At 38.8% G+C, this 20,199-nt stretch overlaps 1 protein-coding gene across 1 annotated transcript in view; it reads left to right on the top strand.

Moving 5' to 3' along the window:
• UTRN (utrophin) overlaps window positions 1–20,199 on the top strand; it is a 387,328-nt gene that overhangs the window by 329,210 nt on the left and 37,919 nt on the right. Inside the window, 5 exon segments of the mRNA XM_009646963.2 lie at window positions 2,284–2,485; window positions 9,887–9,972; window positions 16,726–16,883; window positions 19,297–19,394; window positions 19,396–19,461. Coding sequence (XP_009645258.1) covers window positions 2,284–2,485; window positions 9,887–9,972; window positions 16,726–16,883; window positions 19,297–19,394; window positions 19,396–19,461 — 610 coding nt within the window.

The following is a 20,199-nucleotide window of genomic DNA, read 5'->3' as shown; positions in this document are numbered from 1 at the left end:
TACCATGGCAGGATACCTGCCTGCACCCAAAGTTCATTCAGCCAGGTGAGTACTGAAGAGAGCAGGGAGGGAAGTAACTTCCTCTGGTTGCTCTCCATGAAGGTGTCATCCAAAAGTTTAAGTGTAGCTTAATTTGCATTGGTACAGCAGCAGAGTTTCTTCTTAGTGTGAAAATACTGAAAGTACCTCTCCCAATTCCCTCTAGAACCCTTTGGCAGAAACGTGAATGTGAGATCTTAATGCCAGCAGATCAAGATGTGAAGTTAGCAGGCTAACTCCAGTGTCTGCTGAATTGCTGTTTTCAGTGCAAGGATGGTTATGCTAAGCCAAGCCCAAAGGCTACAACTTTCTGGCATTCCAAGTTTTCATTGGCTTTAAAAGGGGCAGGTTTTGGGTGCTGTCAAATCTGTTTTAGAAGCTGCTTACCTGCTTTTAGCCAACTATTAAATACATTACAAAAACAAGTTGAAAAAAACACCACTGCCAAACTGGTTGCAATAATTTTGAGAGGTTTTTTTTCCCCCCTGTAGGTCACGAAGGAAAAACATGAAAAGTGGCTATCTCTCCTGAATGCAATATTTATGTGATTGGATAGCATGTAACAGTTTTGCGCCTCGCTTCACCCCCCTCCCTCCACCCCTCAGAAAATATTCTGTGTCACATTGTGGTGTGGAGGGGTTTTGGTTTGTTTTTAAATATGCCTGTGAGCCTCTTCCAGTGTATTACATATTTTTCGGCTACTGTAGAAGATTATGCTGCAGTTTACTGCCAAATATTTTTGGCTGCCTCAGGTCAAACTAGTGGCAAGGTGTTTTGCTGCAGTTAGCTGTCTGCCTGTCTGGTAAATACATGGCTGGCATTTCTTTGCAAGCACAAGAGATGGGCTTGGGGTGGGGGGGGAGGCGAGAAAAAGCAAACAAACATAAGACCCCTGCAAGTCTGGTGCTGTAATGTTAGGAGATACGGATGTCAGTGAGGGAGAGAAAAAGTAAGGGCTGTGAGGTACTGTTTCTGATTTCACAGTGGTGTTAGGAAGGGTAGATTGAGGAAATGGGGTTGGGAATGTAACCTCCTTTTGGCCTATAACCTTATCTTTTGGTAGATGCTCACTGAGTTCTTGACAGAATTGCTCATAGTGGTTAGTGTTGTCTTGCTCCTGCTTTTTTCTGCTGTACTTATTTTCCAGCTCAAGCTAGACTTAACCTGATCTGCACAGACTGCCCTTCTGGGGTCCTTATTTAACATTATCGGTGCAGAGCAATTTACAACACATCTGAGATTGTCATGTTTCATTTCCTTTGAGAGATGACATTTATAGCGTAAATGTGTTACTGGCTCTCCAGAAACAGCTCTGTATGAGCTCAGAATATACTTCAACTTCAAGTTGTATATGCTGTAGCAAACACACTGATATATTGCAACTTTTTTTTTTTTACTAAAGTCCTCACTTTTGTCAAAAAATGTCACTGAGGATTATACCACCCTTTGACTTACATAATTCTTCCTCCTTCTACACCAAAGAAGTCTCCTCTTTTCCTCTTTGTTTTGCAAAAGGAATTAGAAGTACTCCTTGGCAACTTTTTATTTTCACCATGCAAAACACAGATTTTTCACAATCGCAATCACATTTCTGTAGTTTTGGGGGCAAAACCCTTGTCACCTCTAGGATATCCATAGCATCACCAGGCTGCTCATAGAAAGCATGCTGTAAGAAAGGAGATGAAAGCGTAGCATTTTGTATTCTGGAAAACTACAACAAATAATTTCCCTGTGTCCCTCCCTGCTTTCTTTTAAGCCTTAGTTTAGCAACTGCGGTTCAGTTAATTGGGCCTCAGTACATTCCTGGTGCATTTAAGAGAACATTTTTACCTAAGAATTTGCTTTGCTTTACATTTAATCAAAAGTGATAGTCATTTAATGGGTTTCTGCTTTATGGTAAATGCAAAGAATTCTCTAAGCCTAGTGGGCTCCCAGTGTGTGTACATCTGAAGTTAGGATCCTCTAATTACACAGACTACTTCAGCGGCTTTTAAATGTTCTTCTGAGCTGTGTGGTGTCATTACGGTGTTCTCGTTGAGTCTGTTTTTTTATAAATATAGTGCCAAAATGCTGTCAACTTCTCACAGAGAATAGTTTTTTGCTATAACGTTACTAAATGAAAGCTATTTCTTGGCTAATTGTCTGCAACATTTGCTACAATATGCACACGTACAGGTATTGTGAATGCTGTGCTTGGGCATTTATAGTCACGTCTTTTTTCTTTTTTTAATCGCCTGTTGTTAGTGGACCTGTTGGACCTGAACACAACAAGTGAAGTTTTCAAACAGCACAAGTTGAGTCAAAATGACCAGCTGATTGGTGTCCAGGATGTGATCAGCTGTCTCACCACCATCTACAGCGGACTCGAAGAGAAACACAAAGATATGGTGAATGTTCCTCTTTGTGTAGACATGTGTCTTAACTGGCTACTCAATGTCTATGATAGGTAAGTAACAAGTCTTTATTCACAGTGTGTAACCCAGGAATTTAATGTAGTATTAACTTTGGAGACAGAATTGGTAATTTTTGCACATGTGACTTAGCAAAAATGCTAGACTTATAGGACTGTTGTATATTTTTTTCTGAGTTACTTTCTTGAGGAAGTGTCCATGATAGTAGAAAAATGGTAAAGCCTTAAGAATTTCTTTAATGAAGAGTTACATCTTTTGATATTTTTGGCTTAGTAATGAAAGTGCAGTTGTTTGCAGTGGGATGTTTCTTATGCTGTCCTGCTCAGATACACTGAAATAACGTTACACAACTTTTATACTACTACCAAAGAAACAGCAAAAGGATTTCAAGAAATATGTATGTGAGTAGAGAACTGGATACGCTGCTTTAGCAATGTTCCTACTGTAAATGTTCCAAATTGCCCAGACTATTTGCTGTTCTTACCAGATCCTATTTCTGCCACATGTGGGGACAGTTTTGTTGTTTGTTTTACACTTAGTTACTTGCCTGCCATAATCCTGGCTGAGCTCACTGTCCCGAATCCTCTGTCAAGTGGTGGTTGTTCTGATCTCAGGGCTAAAGCCTGTCCGATTCTGGAGGGTCAGCGGTGTCCTGGTCCTGGCTCACTTCCGGCAGGTGCAGCTCCTGCCTTCTATCGGTTGGGAGTGCTGGTCCTGGCAGCAAAGCTGTATTTCCCCAGTGGATTGTGAGTTTGCCTTAAGGATGCTTCAGGGTGCTTACAGTAAGAACTTTTGGTTTATTTAAATGCACATCACTATTTCCAGAGAGAGCTCTGATTCTCAAGGGACATGAAAAAGTCCACTCCAGCAGCCCCTTGTGGTTTTGGGCAGCCCTTTCTGAGCCCCCAGGCACCACTTCTGCTGAATGTCGAACTCTGACCCCTCTGCCCTGGCCTGCGCTATGGCAGCCTGCATGACCTACAGTCAGTACGTTTTTATTTTAGTGGTGCCTTTGAGTCATGAGTTCGTTGCTCATTTTTCTTAGTGGTGTTTACTATTCTCATCTCCCTTCTGTAGTAAAAACTGGGAAGAGACTTGGTTTCTGTCAGCTCCTCCATTCCCTATAATGTATCTCCTTACACTGCTTGAGCAAAGGCATTTCAGGACTCTTCTGGAGCTGACGAAAGACACAGTAGTGCAATACAAGGGGTGGTTGCTTCAGAGTGTCTAGTTGAATACATGCTTTAGTTCAGAGTTATACACAGAATTACAAATCAGAATTTGTAAGCCGCATGAGGTTGGTTAGCAAATTTTTTTCTGTTCTTCCCATTTGAAGATGGAAAGAGCAAAAGTATTTCTTGAATAATGATAGAAATTCTTATGCCTGGCTTTGCAAGACAGAGCTGTTACTTCTTGATGTATGCATTATCTTCACTATGTTCACTCACTTAATCAGTGCCACAGTCTAAATTCTTTTTGCAGGTTTTTTTTTTCCCCAGAGGATTACACGCCCATACTCCTATACTTTGTGGTTATTTAATTTTACTATTTTATTTTAAATATTGTGGTAAGGGAGAGGGAAGGAGGGAACAGAGTACGTACAACCATTTGTCATTTATGTGCTGACTACCTATTATGCTTTGGCATTCGAATATTGCTGTTTAATATTGTGACATTTCTGTTAGTTGGACTCCTCATCATTACTGCTGGAAAATTGGAGAGCCCATCAGATAATGACTGGGACTTCTTCCTGCAATTATTTTTATTTTGCAGAGCTCTCTATTGTGGGTAAATAAACACATCACTTGCAAAGAGAGCAGTAGATCAAGTGGATTGCTTGACTTAAACATTTCGGCTATTTAGAATAAGAGACTTGATATTGTCAGAAAATTTTTTGTAGTTACTGGTGGCGTTTATTCAGACTGATCACAAATCTAACCTTTGCTTCCTATCTTCAGTTAGAAGTCAGTTGTTTAATCTGTGCGTATTTGAAATGCACGTAGTAAGCAACAAACCTTTCAATAATGTTTCCTGTTTTCCCATTTCTCCTCATCATTATGTTGAAAGCATTAGGCTGATGAAAGACTTAAATCTTCAGTCAAACTTTGAATAATGAAGGACGAAGGTTTTCTGAGATAAAATTACCTTTTACAATGTTTCCTTGCTCCCCTTTCGAATCCATTCCAGGAAAAAAAAAAAACAAAACTGAAAGAACAGGCACAAGTTTTGAGCTGCTTTTTTTTTTTTTTTTTTCATTTAATTGGCCTTTAGGAAAGAACTAATTTGTGTCTTGGCATTTCCATTGTTTATTGCACTGGTGTTATATATATACAATGTTTCAAATCGTTAAACTGCCTACAAAAAGCATCTGTTAGTCGCATGCTATTAACCTGAGATTTAATTACTGATTCACAGATTGATGGCAAACTGGGTAGTTCTTCAGACTTACCTACAGATGTCTTTGGCCCTTAAAAAGAACTAATTTATTTTTAGAAATAGCAGGCAAGTCTGTTGTGTTCTGGTATTTTCTGACACATCAGGAATGATTCATTCTTCAAGCTGAGTAGAGGAGAGAAACATTAAATTTACTCGGTGACTTTTACTTTTTCAAGGACTCAAAGGTTGTTCCAGGCAGCAACATCTGCCCTGTAAACATTTTCCAAAGTTAAAGTTCCTTGTTTTGGTTAGTCCAGAGATTGTTTTTTGTTTTTTTTGTTTTTTTTTCTAAATGAAATTATAAATAAATGCATTGCATTTCACAATGAGAGCTGTGAAGGAAATTGCTCTATGAAATCCTTTGGCCAGGCCTGTGTTTAAATCAGCTGGTGGTTATTGTTCTGGTCTATATACTGTCAAATTTGCTAAAATCTCCAAAAGTAATTTATATGAAGTGGACTGGTAGCTTTCAGTACTAATGGAGTAACTCAGTAGTCTGGGAAGGGTATCCTTTTCCATATGATAAAAGCTGCACTGTGTATTATGTCTGGCTATGCCATCATGATGCTACAAAATACTTGCATACCACTGTCGGTAATGAGTCTTATATGCTTATATTCACTAATCTTATATTAATTATATCCTGATTAGTACATTTATAATTTACAGGTGTCACAGGCCTCTGTTTTGACTATGTTTTTTGACTGTGTTTGCCTGTCGAAGGAGTTTTGGGTCCTAACTCAGTATTAGGATTTTATTTACAGAAAGGAGTAAATTTGTATATGGCAGTTGCATGATTACGGAACCTTTTGGGAAGCTTGCTAAACTCATTTTCCTGGAAAGACATAGCTTCAGATAATTTCAACCCTGCTTTAATGTCTTTCATTGAGTTTCGTAGGTCTTTGAGCAGGAAGAGAAATGTTAGATTTAGGATTTAGCATGCTGTTTTGCAGCTGAGATGTTCCTGTGGCCGAGTAGTGCTAAACTATATTAAGTGATTCCCAAGTGCTCCTCACAGCTCGTGCCCCATGTAGTGAGGTTGGGCTCGCAGTTGTTTCATTTGTTTGGAGTTCAGTTGTTACAGGATTAGCAAGGGAACTCATGAGGTGTGGGTCATGTCTACTGCCCCTGTGATCTGTGTGTTACCTGTTCTTCCCCCCTGTCCTCTTCTGCATCCTCTATTTTTCCATATCTCCTGTAGTAAGATAAAAGTGTTCTCCCTTTCTCTTCTAATACTACAACTATTTCTAACGTACTCATTTTCTCCTCATTTGCTTAGGTTGTTGTACAGCAGTGACAGTCATCAGTTTTTATATAAAATAGCTTTTTGATATTCTCTGCAGCTGTGTTGGATCTCTGAAACAGGTGAATCACAGAATCTCAGAATGGTTGCTCCTTGCTTGGGTGGAGAGTCCAAACTCTGCCACAAAGTTCTACGTGCTCCAATCCCAATCCATCCCCTCTACCCATGCAGCGTGGTACCCTGCCATGCCCTTGACCAAATGATCTAGTTAGCTGATTCCCCACTAAAGTAGTTCTCTCTGTAGTATGTGCTTTCAATGCACGCTCCTACCATGCCTGGAAATTATGTGTACCTTCTTTTTAACGCCTATTTTGGCAGGTTTAAAAGTTGAATTACTTGTGGGTTCTGTGCCACCTCATGACTGGCAGCGGATGAAGGTGCAACAGGGGGTTCATACCTGAGGCAGATAGGCCAGAGCCTGCCTGATACATATGTAGAGACAATGGATTCACCTCCAAAAACAAGGATTTCTTTATTTCCACCTTCCCCTCACCTCTCTTTCTTCTCCCCTTCCCCACTAAACCAATAAAATTTCAGTTCATTTGGGGAAGAAGAAGAATGTCAGCATCACGCTCTAAGGGCAATGAATCCTTAGACTTCGTATTGCCTGGGGAAAGAGGGACAAATGGACTTTAGTAAACACGAAAAGTGCTTCTGACAAGCAGCTATAATGATTTTGACGTTTTTCACTTGAAGATAGATTAGAGGTCAATAATGTGTCATTTTTATACTGCCTTTCACTGTTGTATTGACGGAGAGTGGACAACTTTGCTCAAAACCAGTTTATAGACATAATAATGGTTCAGGCTTCCCTTCATCAGGATCAGAGAAAAAAAAAATCTGAGCTGCTTAAAGTTGTCTTATCAATTGATTCTGTAAAGACAAGCATGCTTGTATTGCTATAGTGAATCTGAATAGTGTGCTGACACTTAATTCTAAATGTTTGACCCATAAATTTTGTATGAATTCCAGCATTAAAAAGTTTCCTGAACCTTCCCACTGTAAGGCCTTGGTTTTTAGATGTTTGTACACACCACACAATTAGATGGTTTTGCTGCCATTCAGAGGCACCTTGACAGGCTGGAGAAGGGGGACAACAGGAATCTCATGAAGTTCAATGAAGGGAAATATCAAGACCTTCCCTGGAGGAGAAATAACCCTATATACCAGTACAAGCTGGGGGACAACTGGCTGGAAAGCAGCTTTGCAAGAAATGCCCACCAAGTTGAACATGAGCCAGCAACATGTGCTTGTGGTAAAGTAGGCCAACAGTCTCCCAGGCTGCATTAGAAAAAGCCTTTCCAGCAGGTCGAAGGAGGTGATCCTTCCCCTCTACTTGGCACTGGTGAGACACACCTGGAGTGCTGGGTCCAGTTCTGGGCTCCCCAGGATGAGAGAGACATGGACAAACTGGATTGAGTCCAGTGAAGTACCACGAAGATGATGAAGAACTTGGAGTACCTGATGTATCAGGAGAGACTCAGAGAACTGGGACTCTTCAACCTGGAGAATTTTCAGGGGGATCTTGTCGATGTGCATAAACACCTGATGAGAGCAGTAGAGAAGATGGAGTCAGGGTCTTCTCAGTGGTGCCTAGTGACAGGACAAGAGGCAGTGCGCACAAACTGAAACACAGGAAATTCTGCTTAAACATATAAGAAAAAGATCGGGTTTTTTAGTGTGAGAGTGATCAAACAGTGGCACAGATTGCTCAGAGCAGCTGTGCAGTCTCCATCCTTGAAGATATCCAAAACCCAACTGGATATGATCCAGGGCCACCTGCTCTACCTGACTGAGCAGGAGCATTGGTCTAGATGATCTCCAGAGGTCCTTCCCAACGTCAGTGATTTTGTGACTCTCTAAGCTGGGCGGATTTCAGCCATTGAATTAGAACCGTCACGGCTACAAAGTCTATAGGTTTGGTGTTGAGATTTTGGTGTGGGTTTTTTTTACTGTATATATAATTACAGTGCTAATATTTAGCCATTTCCAAGAAAAATGCTAGAGGAAAATACATTGCTCTTTAGAAAAATGTAACACAGCAGGCTTTGTAATTCTTTTTATAATTTATTGAGGAAATGCTTTTTGTGCAAAGGAAGTTTTTCAGTCTCTTTAACAATCTGCTGAAATTGGGAGAAGTTTGAAGCCTCCACATATGTGCCTTGATGTTTTAGCTGCAAAGATTTTCTGAGTTTCTACCTTTTAATAAACAAATAGCCTAGTCAGTCCTGAGTTAAATCAAACCCAAATGAATGTTCTGCTTTGTTTTTTCATTGAATATAAAGTTAAAACACAGGCAACCCTACACAGGAAAGAACTTTATCAGGGTTGTAAAATGAGCCATTCACACCTTAAGGTATGCCAGAATGATGTAGTGCCTGGGATTGAAAGAGGTAATTTGAAGCTAAGCTTGAATATATAAAATAGGTGGCACTTTTATAACATTCTGGAAAATTGGGTTCTGATTTTCAATTTAGGCAGTAAAACTAATGGGTGTTTTTGATTAATTTAGCAATAATTTCTCTGTACCTCTGTTCCAACTTGTGGAATGGAGAAGATAATGCTGTCTAGTCTCAATAGATTAGGTGATGGTTGTGAAGACAAATGCATTAATATTTGTAAGTCCCTTAGCTAATTTACCGAGAGCCCAGGAGTAAATTAATAATTTTGTATTCAGCACAACATTTGTGAAGTAAATCAGACACCAGACCATATGTTGAATGGATAGGACAGAAAGAGATATCTAATAACCACTCCAGAAGTAATTAAAGAATATATCACTTCTGCATGACAGAAGGGACCAAAGTAATGTTTGGGGTGATATTAATTTTAGTATTTTCTTACTTGCTGGTGAAGGACCCAACTAACCTTAAATGCAGGGGGTTGTGTGCAATATGTACAGTTTAACTACTATTCTCATGATTTTTTTGCCATGTCTCATCTAAAGAGAAATTGAGTCATGTCTTTTAAGAATGTGTTTACGCACTGATCTTTTGAACTTTAAAATTCTCCTTTCCCATGAACCCTGGGTTTATTGCTTTAGTACCTTTTTGAACAGTGTTTGTCTTGCAGGTTTAAAATCACTTGCTTTGGTACCCACTTACCTGTTCTCAAGTTGCTTAAGGTTTGATGTGTGTTCTTTTGGGTTTGGGCATTTTATTTTTTCATGTTGGACAAGAGGAGCCTGAAGTCACATTGCTTAAAAAGAACGACAGCTCTGCATCATTTAATTACTGCATGTGGTTGGCTCTTTACATCCAGATACATGTGTATATCACAGCATTTTAAACATAAAAGGAAAAAATGAAGTGAAAAAATGAATGAATTACTGTGATATGAAAACATGCATTTATTTTGCAGTCCTTGTGTTTCACAGTGAGTAATAGGCTTTCCTGCTGTGTGCTCATGTATTTTTTACTGTTTATATCACATTATTAAATCATGTTGAGAGCTTTACAGAGCTAAATGTCTGCCCTTTTGGAGTAATATGAACTGTTTTGACATGTAAACTACTTAAAAGGCAAGCTGAGCTTTTGTAAAGGAAGCATTCTTAATGTGATTTGTAGTGTTAATTTGTTTTGAGATTTGAAGTGTATTTAAAGTAGAACTCACTGATGCCTTTGCATTTTTGAATAGACTTGAGTTGGAATGAAATAAAATTAAACTGTATTAAATGGTCTTATCTTTATCATTTCAGTGGCCGAACTGGAAAAATTCGAGTGCAGTCCCTGAAAATTGGATTGATGTCTCTTTCTAAGGGCCTTCTGGAAGAGAAGTACAGATGTAAGAAAGAATGTATTTTATAAAATGCTTACTTTATATAATTAAGTCATGTGCAATAACAACGCACATTGTAGCAACATTTGTAGTAAAGCATTTCTCATGCCTGTAGCAAGACAGCTTTCTTGTAAGTAAAATAGAATTCTTGTTTTCATTATCAGCAGTGCCAATGGAGAAAGTAGGATTTATATTCTGTCTGGAAACTATTGATGCCACTTATGCATCGTCATCATGCACAGTATTGTGCCATGTGGAAGCTAGAGAGTATTCTATTTGACTGATTCTGTTCTCGTGTGTGTGTCTTCATTTTGTTTAGGGAAAAATCAAGCAAATCAGGGTTGATTGGAACAGATTGATACGTCTGATAAAGCAAGGAAATACATCAACATCCAGCAATTGTATTTTGTGGTCTATGAAAAAGAGGATCTGAAATCTGAAAATAGTTTTCCGGTATCTGTGCTTCCTGCCAGAATTGTACGATGAAAGTTTAAATTATGTTGTTTTAAGTAATCTCTCAAGCCTGAGAAATACTGAGTTGTATAAAAACATTTCACAAAAATAATTGCAGGAGCAGAAGGGAATTGAGTAACTGTGGCAAAACCCCCTGACAAATATGGAACAAGAGATTAAGCGCTATACAAGAGCATCGTAGGTGATGGACAGTTATATGTTTGGTGTGTCATCTTAAAATTACTGTTCTTTGCAGTAGTTCCTTGACACATTTCAGAAACACAAGTAAAATGTATAGAGACTGTATTTACCGTGTACCACTGAAGCTCTGCAACAATTTCTGCTTTCCTTAGAAGCATTTGTAGGTAATCTTATAATCTTGGTTATTAACATTGAGCAAAAGTATGCATTGGGGCATATTTTGGCATCTGAACTTGAGCCTGTACTCAGACTTCGGTTTTTTAGTTTCCTTGTGTCATTTGACATATCTGTGAATTAATCCATTACTAAAAGAGCTTGGCGTACGTACCTTTGTTCAGTAATGACAATTCAGGAGGTAATCTGCCATTTGGTGTGAAATAAAAAACTTTCCTAATGTGTAAGAATTAGTTAGGCTGTGTATAAACAGAATTATAACTCCACCAAAAGATGGGTTAAAAAAACCCCAGACCTGGGAATAAACTCACATTAGATTGCTATCAGTAATGAATTAGTATGCTCAGAGTTACTGAATACGGGCACTGAAGCAGAACGAGGAAATGACTAGGTCAGATTCATTTTTATGTTTTTGCTCTATGTCTAGTAATAAAATAAAAATGGCAGCTGATGGCAGCTGCAGATTTGCATAATCTGTGTTAACAGGGTGGGCTTCTTCCTGAAGATTGCTGTGAAAAGTCCTAAAAAATTAGTACAGAAAAAGTCAGAGGACTTTTGTACCAAGTGATCCTAGCTTCAACCTGAAATACATCTGGAATTGAAATAGTTGCTTGGCTTCTCAAAGCAGAGAATTAATAGTCAGATAATGCATCCATTTTTGTTGTTGTTACTCCTGTTCTGATCAGTGGGCCAGGCTTTATTGCCCTTATGAACCAAAAAATTGTCACAAAGCAAAACTCTTCAGTCTGAAAGAAATTTTGCTGAAGCAGGAAGGGTGTAACGGCGTCAGGTATTGGCTGTTGGCCTGCAGTCAGCATTTTGGGGTCCTCTGGCACGAGCTGTGTCGCAGACTGATCTTTGGTGCAAGATCTCTTGCTTGTTTTGATTTTGTCACACCCTACTAATCATCTCATGAAAGAAATTTTGTCGCGTCTATTGAGCCTTAAGATCCTCAGGTGAAAACCATAATGGAAATGCTAAGTATTTTTAAGAGAAGTAGTCAATTGGAAGGAAGAGCAGTACCCCCAGACATGGGTGCTTAATACAAATTACCTGCCTTCTGATTTTTTCCTTTTCTCGGGCCAGGTCCTGACATTTGCTTCTCCTGTTGGTTGTATGTCTTCTTAGCATATCTGAAGTGTTGTCAATCCCAGGCTTCTCTGAGCATGGCAGTTGTCCTACAGTTGCAGTAGGAGCACTTAGCAGAGCACAGGCCATGCCTTAAACGTTGTAGTCTTAGAGAGGCAAACTCTTCTCAGAGTGGTTGGGTAGTAAAACAGACAAGTTTCTTGTTCTAACAACTTTTGGATGAACCCTTCAATCTTTTGTAAAACACTTAAACCAGACTGTCTGCTCAAGTGTTTTCTACCTCAGCCTTCCCAGAGACCGGTGTTTCAGGGATTAACTTGAAGAAGCATAATTTCTGGGCTGCTGAGACATTGGGTTTGTGAAATAATATGGTAAACTCATAGGGGACAGTAATTTCAGTTTACCAGTACAATTGACCTTCATCTTTCCCTCTTATGTTTTTGAGGAAATCAAGCTTTTGTTCTTTCTTCTTTCTTTAATGTGAAAACTTTTTCTTTTTTTTTTTGTTAACTGTACATTCATTTCCAGTCTAGGTAGGATCTTTTCACTTGACACATTTTTAAAATATATTTTGCCGGAGAAATTTCTGTGATTTATTTTTTTTTTAATTTAACTAAGCTTCTTTTTAAGATGCTAGACTTCAGAGTTGACATGAGAATGAATCTTTAATTAAAAAATGTCCCAATTACTTTAGCAGAAACATTGAAACCTCATTTAAAGAGTACCTATTCTTGAAAACATTTAAAGACATGCCTAGCTTCATGCACACTCCTGGATGCTCCTGTGAATAAAAATGGACCTGCAAATGTAATTGAGTTGCTGTGAGCTGGTTACATCTATGCTTGTAGGGCAAATAGTCCAGGGCCTCTCTTTGTTGGTGAGGCCACTGACCCGGTCTGGCTGTGTCGGTGTTATGCTGTGTTATGTTACATGTGGGCTACCTATTGGTAATGATCCCTGACCCTATCTAACTCTCACATCATTCCTGACTATTTTGGGGGCAAGAGTCAGTCAACTTTGATCAAAAACATGATGGATACACTTTTAGCAGCTTAATGATACAGACAACAGTGTTCCAGTCCTTGGGCTTAGACCCTGATGCACTGCTCAGTTCGCAGGTATAGAAGTAGCCTTAAAAAATGGAACAGGGAAAAATAAAAGGATGCACATGACAAAAGATAACAGTAGCATCGTTCCAAAATACTCAAGGCACAGTCAACAAAACTGCCACTTTTTACCACTAGTTGTTCATGCGTTATTACAGGACTTCTGATTACTGAGGAACAATGGATCATTTTTAACCATTCAATTTTAGTGTCCCAAATGTTCTTGGAAGATAAATTTCAATCGTATCAGCAAGTGTTTGCAACAGTAAAAACTTTAATTTGCATATGTGTTTATTCACAGCAGGTTTTATGGCTGGTCATTTAATCAGGAGACAAATGATGTCTCAGAGGTACGGATTTCCTGAGGGACAACAGGAATTTTACCTTCCACCCCTTTTCTTTTAGTTTTTAGAGGTTGAGAAAAGTCATAGCACTGTGTAATAACTGGAAGAACATCTGTGCACATTTTGCTCTTACCTGGGCTCATGTTTAACACAGAAAGCCCTGACTTCTAGCAGAAGCAGAAAACACACATGGAGTTTTATTTCATGTGTAGATTTATAGGTTTTGGGTCATATCATTTCATGCATAAACACTGTGGGATGTGAGGTGAAAAAGAAGGGCTAGTTGAAAAATCTCAACTGTGAAGCAGTTCAATTTTCAAGTGATGTACAACATCTTTGGAATGTTGAGGGTTTTTTAAATGTTATGTTTATGTTGTTAGTTCCAAATGGTTTGAAAATTAACACTTTGATATTTTAAAAAAAAAGGGGGGGAGAAAAACGAATATGCATCCTGTTTGTAACATTTCACAATATGATGGCATATTTTCCATTATGCACATTTTTAATTATATTTCAGTGTAACTGTGGAGTCTTTATCACTAGATTCCTTCGAGCTGCTTGGATGGTTCAGGTTTGACAGTGCTAGGTTTGTGATTTGATGTCTTGGCAACTTCAGCAAAAGACATAAAATGTGTGTCGTAGATGACATACTACTAACTATCTTATTACCATTTTGGTAGGAATTTAATAAACTTGTCAGCATTTTCAAGTATCCCCTTCTATACAAGCCAGTAAGTACATTTTTTTCAGGTTGTCCAGCAGTCTGAGTCCTGCTGGCTGTCATCCTCAAAATACTAGTGTTAGGCTGAATTGAATTTAAGATTAACTGATTTTTTTTTTTCTTGTTTCTGTTTTTTTCCTATGGCTCAGATCTGAATAATCTTTTCTTTTTCTTCCCTAATCATTTTTCTTGTCCTTTTGGTAGTGTCCCTTATATAGTTTAGTCTTTATATCAACATATTTTAGGTATAAACTCATATAATAGGTATGTACGTATTAACAAGCTCCGTTTATAAGAGTCTGTGGCTTCTGACATTGCTGGTGGGTGACATACAGGGGATCAGTTTTCACACTGGTGAGTATGGTGTCTGGGTGCACCCTGTCAGACCTAAAATGAGCTCTCCTCCCATATATCTGCCAGATGAGAGCTGCTCTCCCCATGCCTCCATTGCCAGGGAACAGCTTGTGGGTTACTTTAAGGAGGTAGGCCAGATAGTAAGAACATTTTGGCTTTCCATGCCTTTAGTTGAGGAGATTCTGCTGTGTGTCAAATCAAAGGCATTGAGGGTTTGGGGAAAAGAGGATACCATCCATGAACTCCCTGGCACTTGGATACTCATCGGTTATGGCACAGCTGCCAGTGTTAAGTTTTATTTGTTTTTTAAGTGGAGTGTTTTGGAAGAGTTTGAGCTCTTCAAGGGTATTTGCTGATTTCCTATTTGGTTCATCCCTAACTGATCACTCTCCCTATTCCCTCTCCTGCCACATAATTTTTTCCTCTGTTTACTAGCTCCCCAATCAACTGAAGGTTTAGGGCTTGGGAAATTGCTTTATCTTCCTCCTAGCTACAGCAGTTAATGAATTTTCTTTTAGTGCCTGTTTCCACTGTAGACTGATGCAAACAAAAATAATAAAACAGGCTTTTTTTTTTTTTTTTAAATCCTATCCATTTTTTTAAACTGACTCTTAGAAACTTGAAGACTGTCCCAACTGCAGCTGAAGAAGCTGGCCAGGATCTGGGATTGCCAAGATGAGCCTGCAGCCATGCAATACCAGTTCTGTCACTGCTGTTGTCTGTGGGGGTTTTTCTCCCCACTGAGCGCTGAAGATGCAGTAGCATTTGTTTGACTAGGCAAGAAAGGGGTGCGAAAAATAAAAGAAACTCTAAAAATGAATTCTGTTATCTGAATTTCTATTTTATGAAAATCCTTTCATAAAAAGGCCTCAACCTCCTTTGCCAAGAAAAAGAAGTATGACCGGACTTTCTGAAGCACGCCGACAAAGCTTGACGGTTGCTCCAAATGAAGGGGAAAACAATTTACAGAGTGTAATAAAAGAGTTTCTCTTGAGTGTTTCTGAACAAAGCTTGTCTGTTTCTCAATCAGAAGTGCAGTCAGACTGAATTTTCAAATTTCATTTATTTCTAATCTATTAATGGTTGTTCTGGTAGGAAACCTGAAAAGTAGGGGAATAGTATAAATGGATTTTTTTTTTTTTTCTTTTAAGATTACTTGGAGCTTTTGTACAAGCCAGCCACTGAGTGCAAAAGGAGAATGTAAAAGCCAGCTGAAATGAATACAAAGAATTCCCTTTCATTTCTTCTGTAATTTATACCAATTACAGAATTTTAAAATAGTTCTAAGGTGAAGTTAGTGTTTAAGATACTTTCAGGAGAGATTCACCTTATGACTAAATAGTAATGTATGCAGCTACAGAGTTCATAAATCAAGGATTGTTGCAGAAACGTTAAAAATTTTAGTTGACCGTTTTAACAATTAAAAAAGTCTGATCAAATAAATGTGTTAAGAAAGCACTTAAGAAATACTGTCTGTACTGCAGATTGGCCTATTAATTCAGTGCTTTACTGTGACTCTTAAGTAGGTATATGCAATTTATTTCTTCCTAGCAGGTGTCTGTATCTGGAACAATTTGCTTGATCCTTTCAAACTCAATTTTTTCTGTTGTTACAGTCATCCCAGAATGTTCGCTTATATTGCAGGGCTTGACACCTACTTAGGAAAAGGGAATCAGTAAAGGGAAAGTACGTGGAAGCAGACATGGTTATCCAGGAAGCAAATGTGATTAATGTGAAGCATGAGTTGTCTTCCTGGCTGCTGCGCTTGCTTTAAGCTATTTCACATGGCCAGCTGTGACTTGTGGTAATTTCTAGTCTCAGTTCAGAGCAAATTTGCTTCTGTCCCCAACCAGCTGAAGGATGGCATAAATTTTTGCATAAGATACAGATTCCTGAAATATTATTTCCTTCTTCCCTAGTGATAATATAGAAAACTTAGTAAATATTAGGGCGGCAATGTGGTAATGATGAATTGGAGCAAAAAGCTGTTCTGATTTTGCGATGTCTTTCATTTTGCCGCACAGCTGCTCCTAGGTAAAATAGGAACCGCAATATACAGTTTTCTCATGAAATACCCTAAGAACCTGTATAATTTCACTCATTTGGCCTTACTTTTCTCATTTGTATGGCTATGAATCAAGAAAATGTGATAAAAGTAATCAAGACTAGATGAGGGTAAAGTATTGTAAATGGGACAGGGGCCATCTGTAAACACATCTGGATTACAAAAATTATAAGGCTTGAGCTGCAGCGTTAGTGAATAAAAGGGGGTGTACATGGAAATGAAATGAGCTGGAGCCTCTTGTCGGTGTTGCAGACCTCTTCAAGGAAGTGGCAGGCGCCACGGAAATGTGCGACCAGAGGCAGCTGGGCCTGCTGCTTCACGATGCTATCCAGATCCCGCGGCAGCTTGGGGAAGTGGCAGCCTTCGGTGGCAGCAACATTGAACCCAGCGTGCGCAGCTGCTTCCACCAGGTAAGATAACCAAGACCTTCATGTGAAAAAAACCCCCTCCCTCTGAAGTCTTAAGATTCATTTTTACATGGTGTAAAAAGAAGAGAGGAATTAAAAAACATCCATTGAGTTTTTGAACAGAAATGAATATGCTCCTGCAACTAAACATGGGAAGTTATTGTGAAAATGCAGCTGTAAAAGATGGTTGAAGGTTTAGGAGAGGGTCAAACATGTTACTTTTTAGCAAAAAGAATATATCTTTGTGGTTTTGACAATATTGGCTGCTCTAAAAGCTGTTAAAAAATTTTGTAGCAGCCAATTATCCTGCTTTGCGTTGTTCAGAGCAACCTGATGCTGTGAGCACAATGTGCTTTTCCCTGCTGGAACAAGTCGTGGTCTCAACAGAAGAAGAGAATGATGTTGACAGTAATTTTTGACCTGGTGCATCAGGAAATTATTTAGCATTATTTTACTGACAAAAGAGCTTGCGGTTGCACGAAACTTCAAGCATAGTCATTTATATATCGTGAGCCTTTATGCAGGAGATCAGAACATGGAATAAAGCTGTCTTACAGCCTGCTGTTCAGCTCCATGCTACATGCAGGGGGTTAATGAGGCTGCAAGGAGCGTCTGTCTGTTTAAAGAAGATGAGAATTAAAAAGAGGATGTCGTAATGGAACACAACCTAACTCAGACTTTGTCAAGGATGCCTAAGGCTCTGACTGTTTGCTAGTGATAACTATACTGCTTGAGTGTATCATTTCTGTGAAAGTGGCTGCTTTGAGCATTGTCAGAAGTTATATATGGATTAAAAATTCACTATGACATATATAAAACTACTGACTTTAATATTTCTGGTTTTATAGAATCAAACATTGAATGTTGTAGCGCACTTTTAAAGCATTTTTCTTTTGCTGTTCTTTCATAGACTTTTCTACATTTTCATCCAGTGCTTTGAAAAAAGCAGTTGTGCTAGCTTTCTTCAGAAGTACTAGATTCATTTCTGGACTCTGAGATGATTGGAATTGGAAGAGTGTTTATCCAGATCATGAGTAATTTGGTAGATACTTATGGAAGCTGGTTTGACCAATTAACCATGTAAAACTTCCCCTGAGGTTTTAAAATTGCTCCTTCAGACAATACGGGATGGTGCTTGACATGTCTGTCACTGGCCTTGAGTGGTTCAAGTCATACTGAAATAAATTATTCATTTGTTAGTAGCAGACTTTTTCTGTCACAGAGGAATGATTTTTATGTCCTTCAAGGATCTGCCCCATCTCCTGTGCTGTTCAGTTATGGGTGAGGAGTTACTAGCAAGGTAGTGTTTAAATACTTCATGTGGTATTATGATTATATTCACGATAAGGGTGCATCCCTTGTCTCACATGAATAGCTCAAGTTCAATCCCTGGTCATTAAGACAGCATAGAGAAAGAGTGCAGCTGCATGACAGTTATCTCGGCCTAGTGAAAACAAGTATTTAGTATTTTGCTGGTGGGGAGAGCATGTTATTCTTTTTTTTTCTTTTTTTATGCTGCTCCCTCTTACTGGCAAAAATTTACTTGTGTCAAAAATTGACTTAGCCTGTGAATAGGTTAAGAAGTCTGGTGTTGCTTCTTGCCATGTGTTACCATTTAAGAATAACTTTCATTTTAAGTTGTGTTCTATTACTTCCAGTGAGCTCAGAAAGTTGACCTGTGTTCTTATTTCTGACAAAGTTGATGAATATAGTACCTTTATAGCTAGGCTTCTCTGGGGGTTGCAACTTAAAGAGAATGTGGAAGCACGTTTGCTTGCTTCTTAAAACAGTCATACTAATATTTTAGCTCTGCTGTATTCTTGCAGTGATTGCCTATAAGTGGCAGATATCATTCTCTCACAGTATTTATTTACCTGTTTGTTTATTTGTGTGTTTGCTTAATTTGCTAACTTGAAAGGATACCATGGGCTCAGCATACAGTAAAAAAAAATTGCCCGAGTCTCACAGCACTTAGTTGCATTACATGCAAGCACTACTGACTTTTAGTGGTCTTGCATCGATCTGAATTTGAAACACAACCATGTCTTTAGCGTGTCTGAACTGCAGAACGCTTCCCTTTCATGCTCCCTCACTTCTTTCTCAACTCCCTTCAGTTCTGAGATGGCTTTACTATGAACTCCGTTACTCCTTTACTATGTACTCCATCTTTGTTATCATCTCTCTCCTCCATCACAGCTGTTCAGTCCTCTGTGTTCTTACTGACTAACTTGTTTTATTTGCATTTTAATTAATCGAGGTTGTTTCTTTTATCTTCTAACTGCTTTTACATTAACCCAGCATGGAAAAGATTGACACATGTTGGGGTTTTTTAATTGAATTCTAAGGAAAATCTGCTTGTGTGTGTTGTTTGTTTGTTTTTTAATTTGGACATGTGGGGTTTTTTTTCTCTCCACAGAACCACAATAAGCCAGAAATAACTGTAAAGCAATTTATAGATTGGATGCGCTTAGAGCCACAGTCTATGGTATGGCTACCAGTTCTACACCGTGTGGCAGGGGGAAACAGCAAAACATCAGGCCAAGTGCAACATCTGTAAAGAGTGTCCAATTGTTGGCTTTAGGTAAGAGAAAGGAAGTTGGGTGCTAGGTTTCTCTCACACTTTCAGGTCTTCCAACAAATACAATTCTTTCTGTTTGTTTTTTCACCGTTTTCCGGCTTTAAGGTGGGATCTGCCACCCTCGGTGAGGCCACAGTGTGGCCTGGGCCAGCGCATTTTTGGTTCATGTGGTACTGCTGTTACACATCCAATGGTCCCATGACTGACAGGCATGCAGGGCAGGCTGTCATCGAGTGTTTCGGCATTGGGGGATCCAGTAGGTAGCAAATGAAGTGTAAATGCACCCTATGTGTTCCATAAGCACAAGACCAAAAGGAGCTGATGAATAAGATTCATCTCACCTAGGCTTTAGGCGTGCTGGCTTTCGTCTTATAAGATTGACTTAGCAACCCTCTTGTTTTACTATAAATACAGATATGTGAGTAATTCCAAAAGTAATTAATCTGATCAAACTTTGTTGCCTGTCTTGAGATTAAATTCCTCTACATGTTCTTATTTTTCTTAATTAATGCTTGAGGGAGCATAGGGTGACAAAGCTCCAGCTCAGATATCTTTTAGGTGTCTAAGCTGGGGCTGATGAATCAACAAAATATTTTGTGTGGAGGAGGAGGGCATATAGATAGAAAAGAAGAGAAAGGAAGACAAAAGAATAGCTCGTTCTAAATAATTTCTACAGTGAAGTTAGAGATCTGCAACAACAAAAGCATCTAGTGTCTTAGCAGAAAGTAGATGTGGCCATTT

This window comes from Egretta garzetta, unplaced genomic scaffold, assembly GCF_000687185.1.
Source record: "Egretta garzetta isolate BGI_Z169 unplaced genomic scaffold, ASM68718v1 scaffold139, whole genome shotgun sequence".
In the NCBI taxonomy this organism is placed as follows: domain Eukaryota; kingdom Metazoa; phylum Chordata; class Aves; order Pelecaniformes; family Ardeidae; genus Egretta; species Egretta garzetta.
The sequence above is the reverse complement of the archived record's forward strand: the minus strand, read 5'-3'. Positions and strand labels throughout refer to the sequence as shown.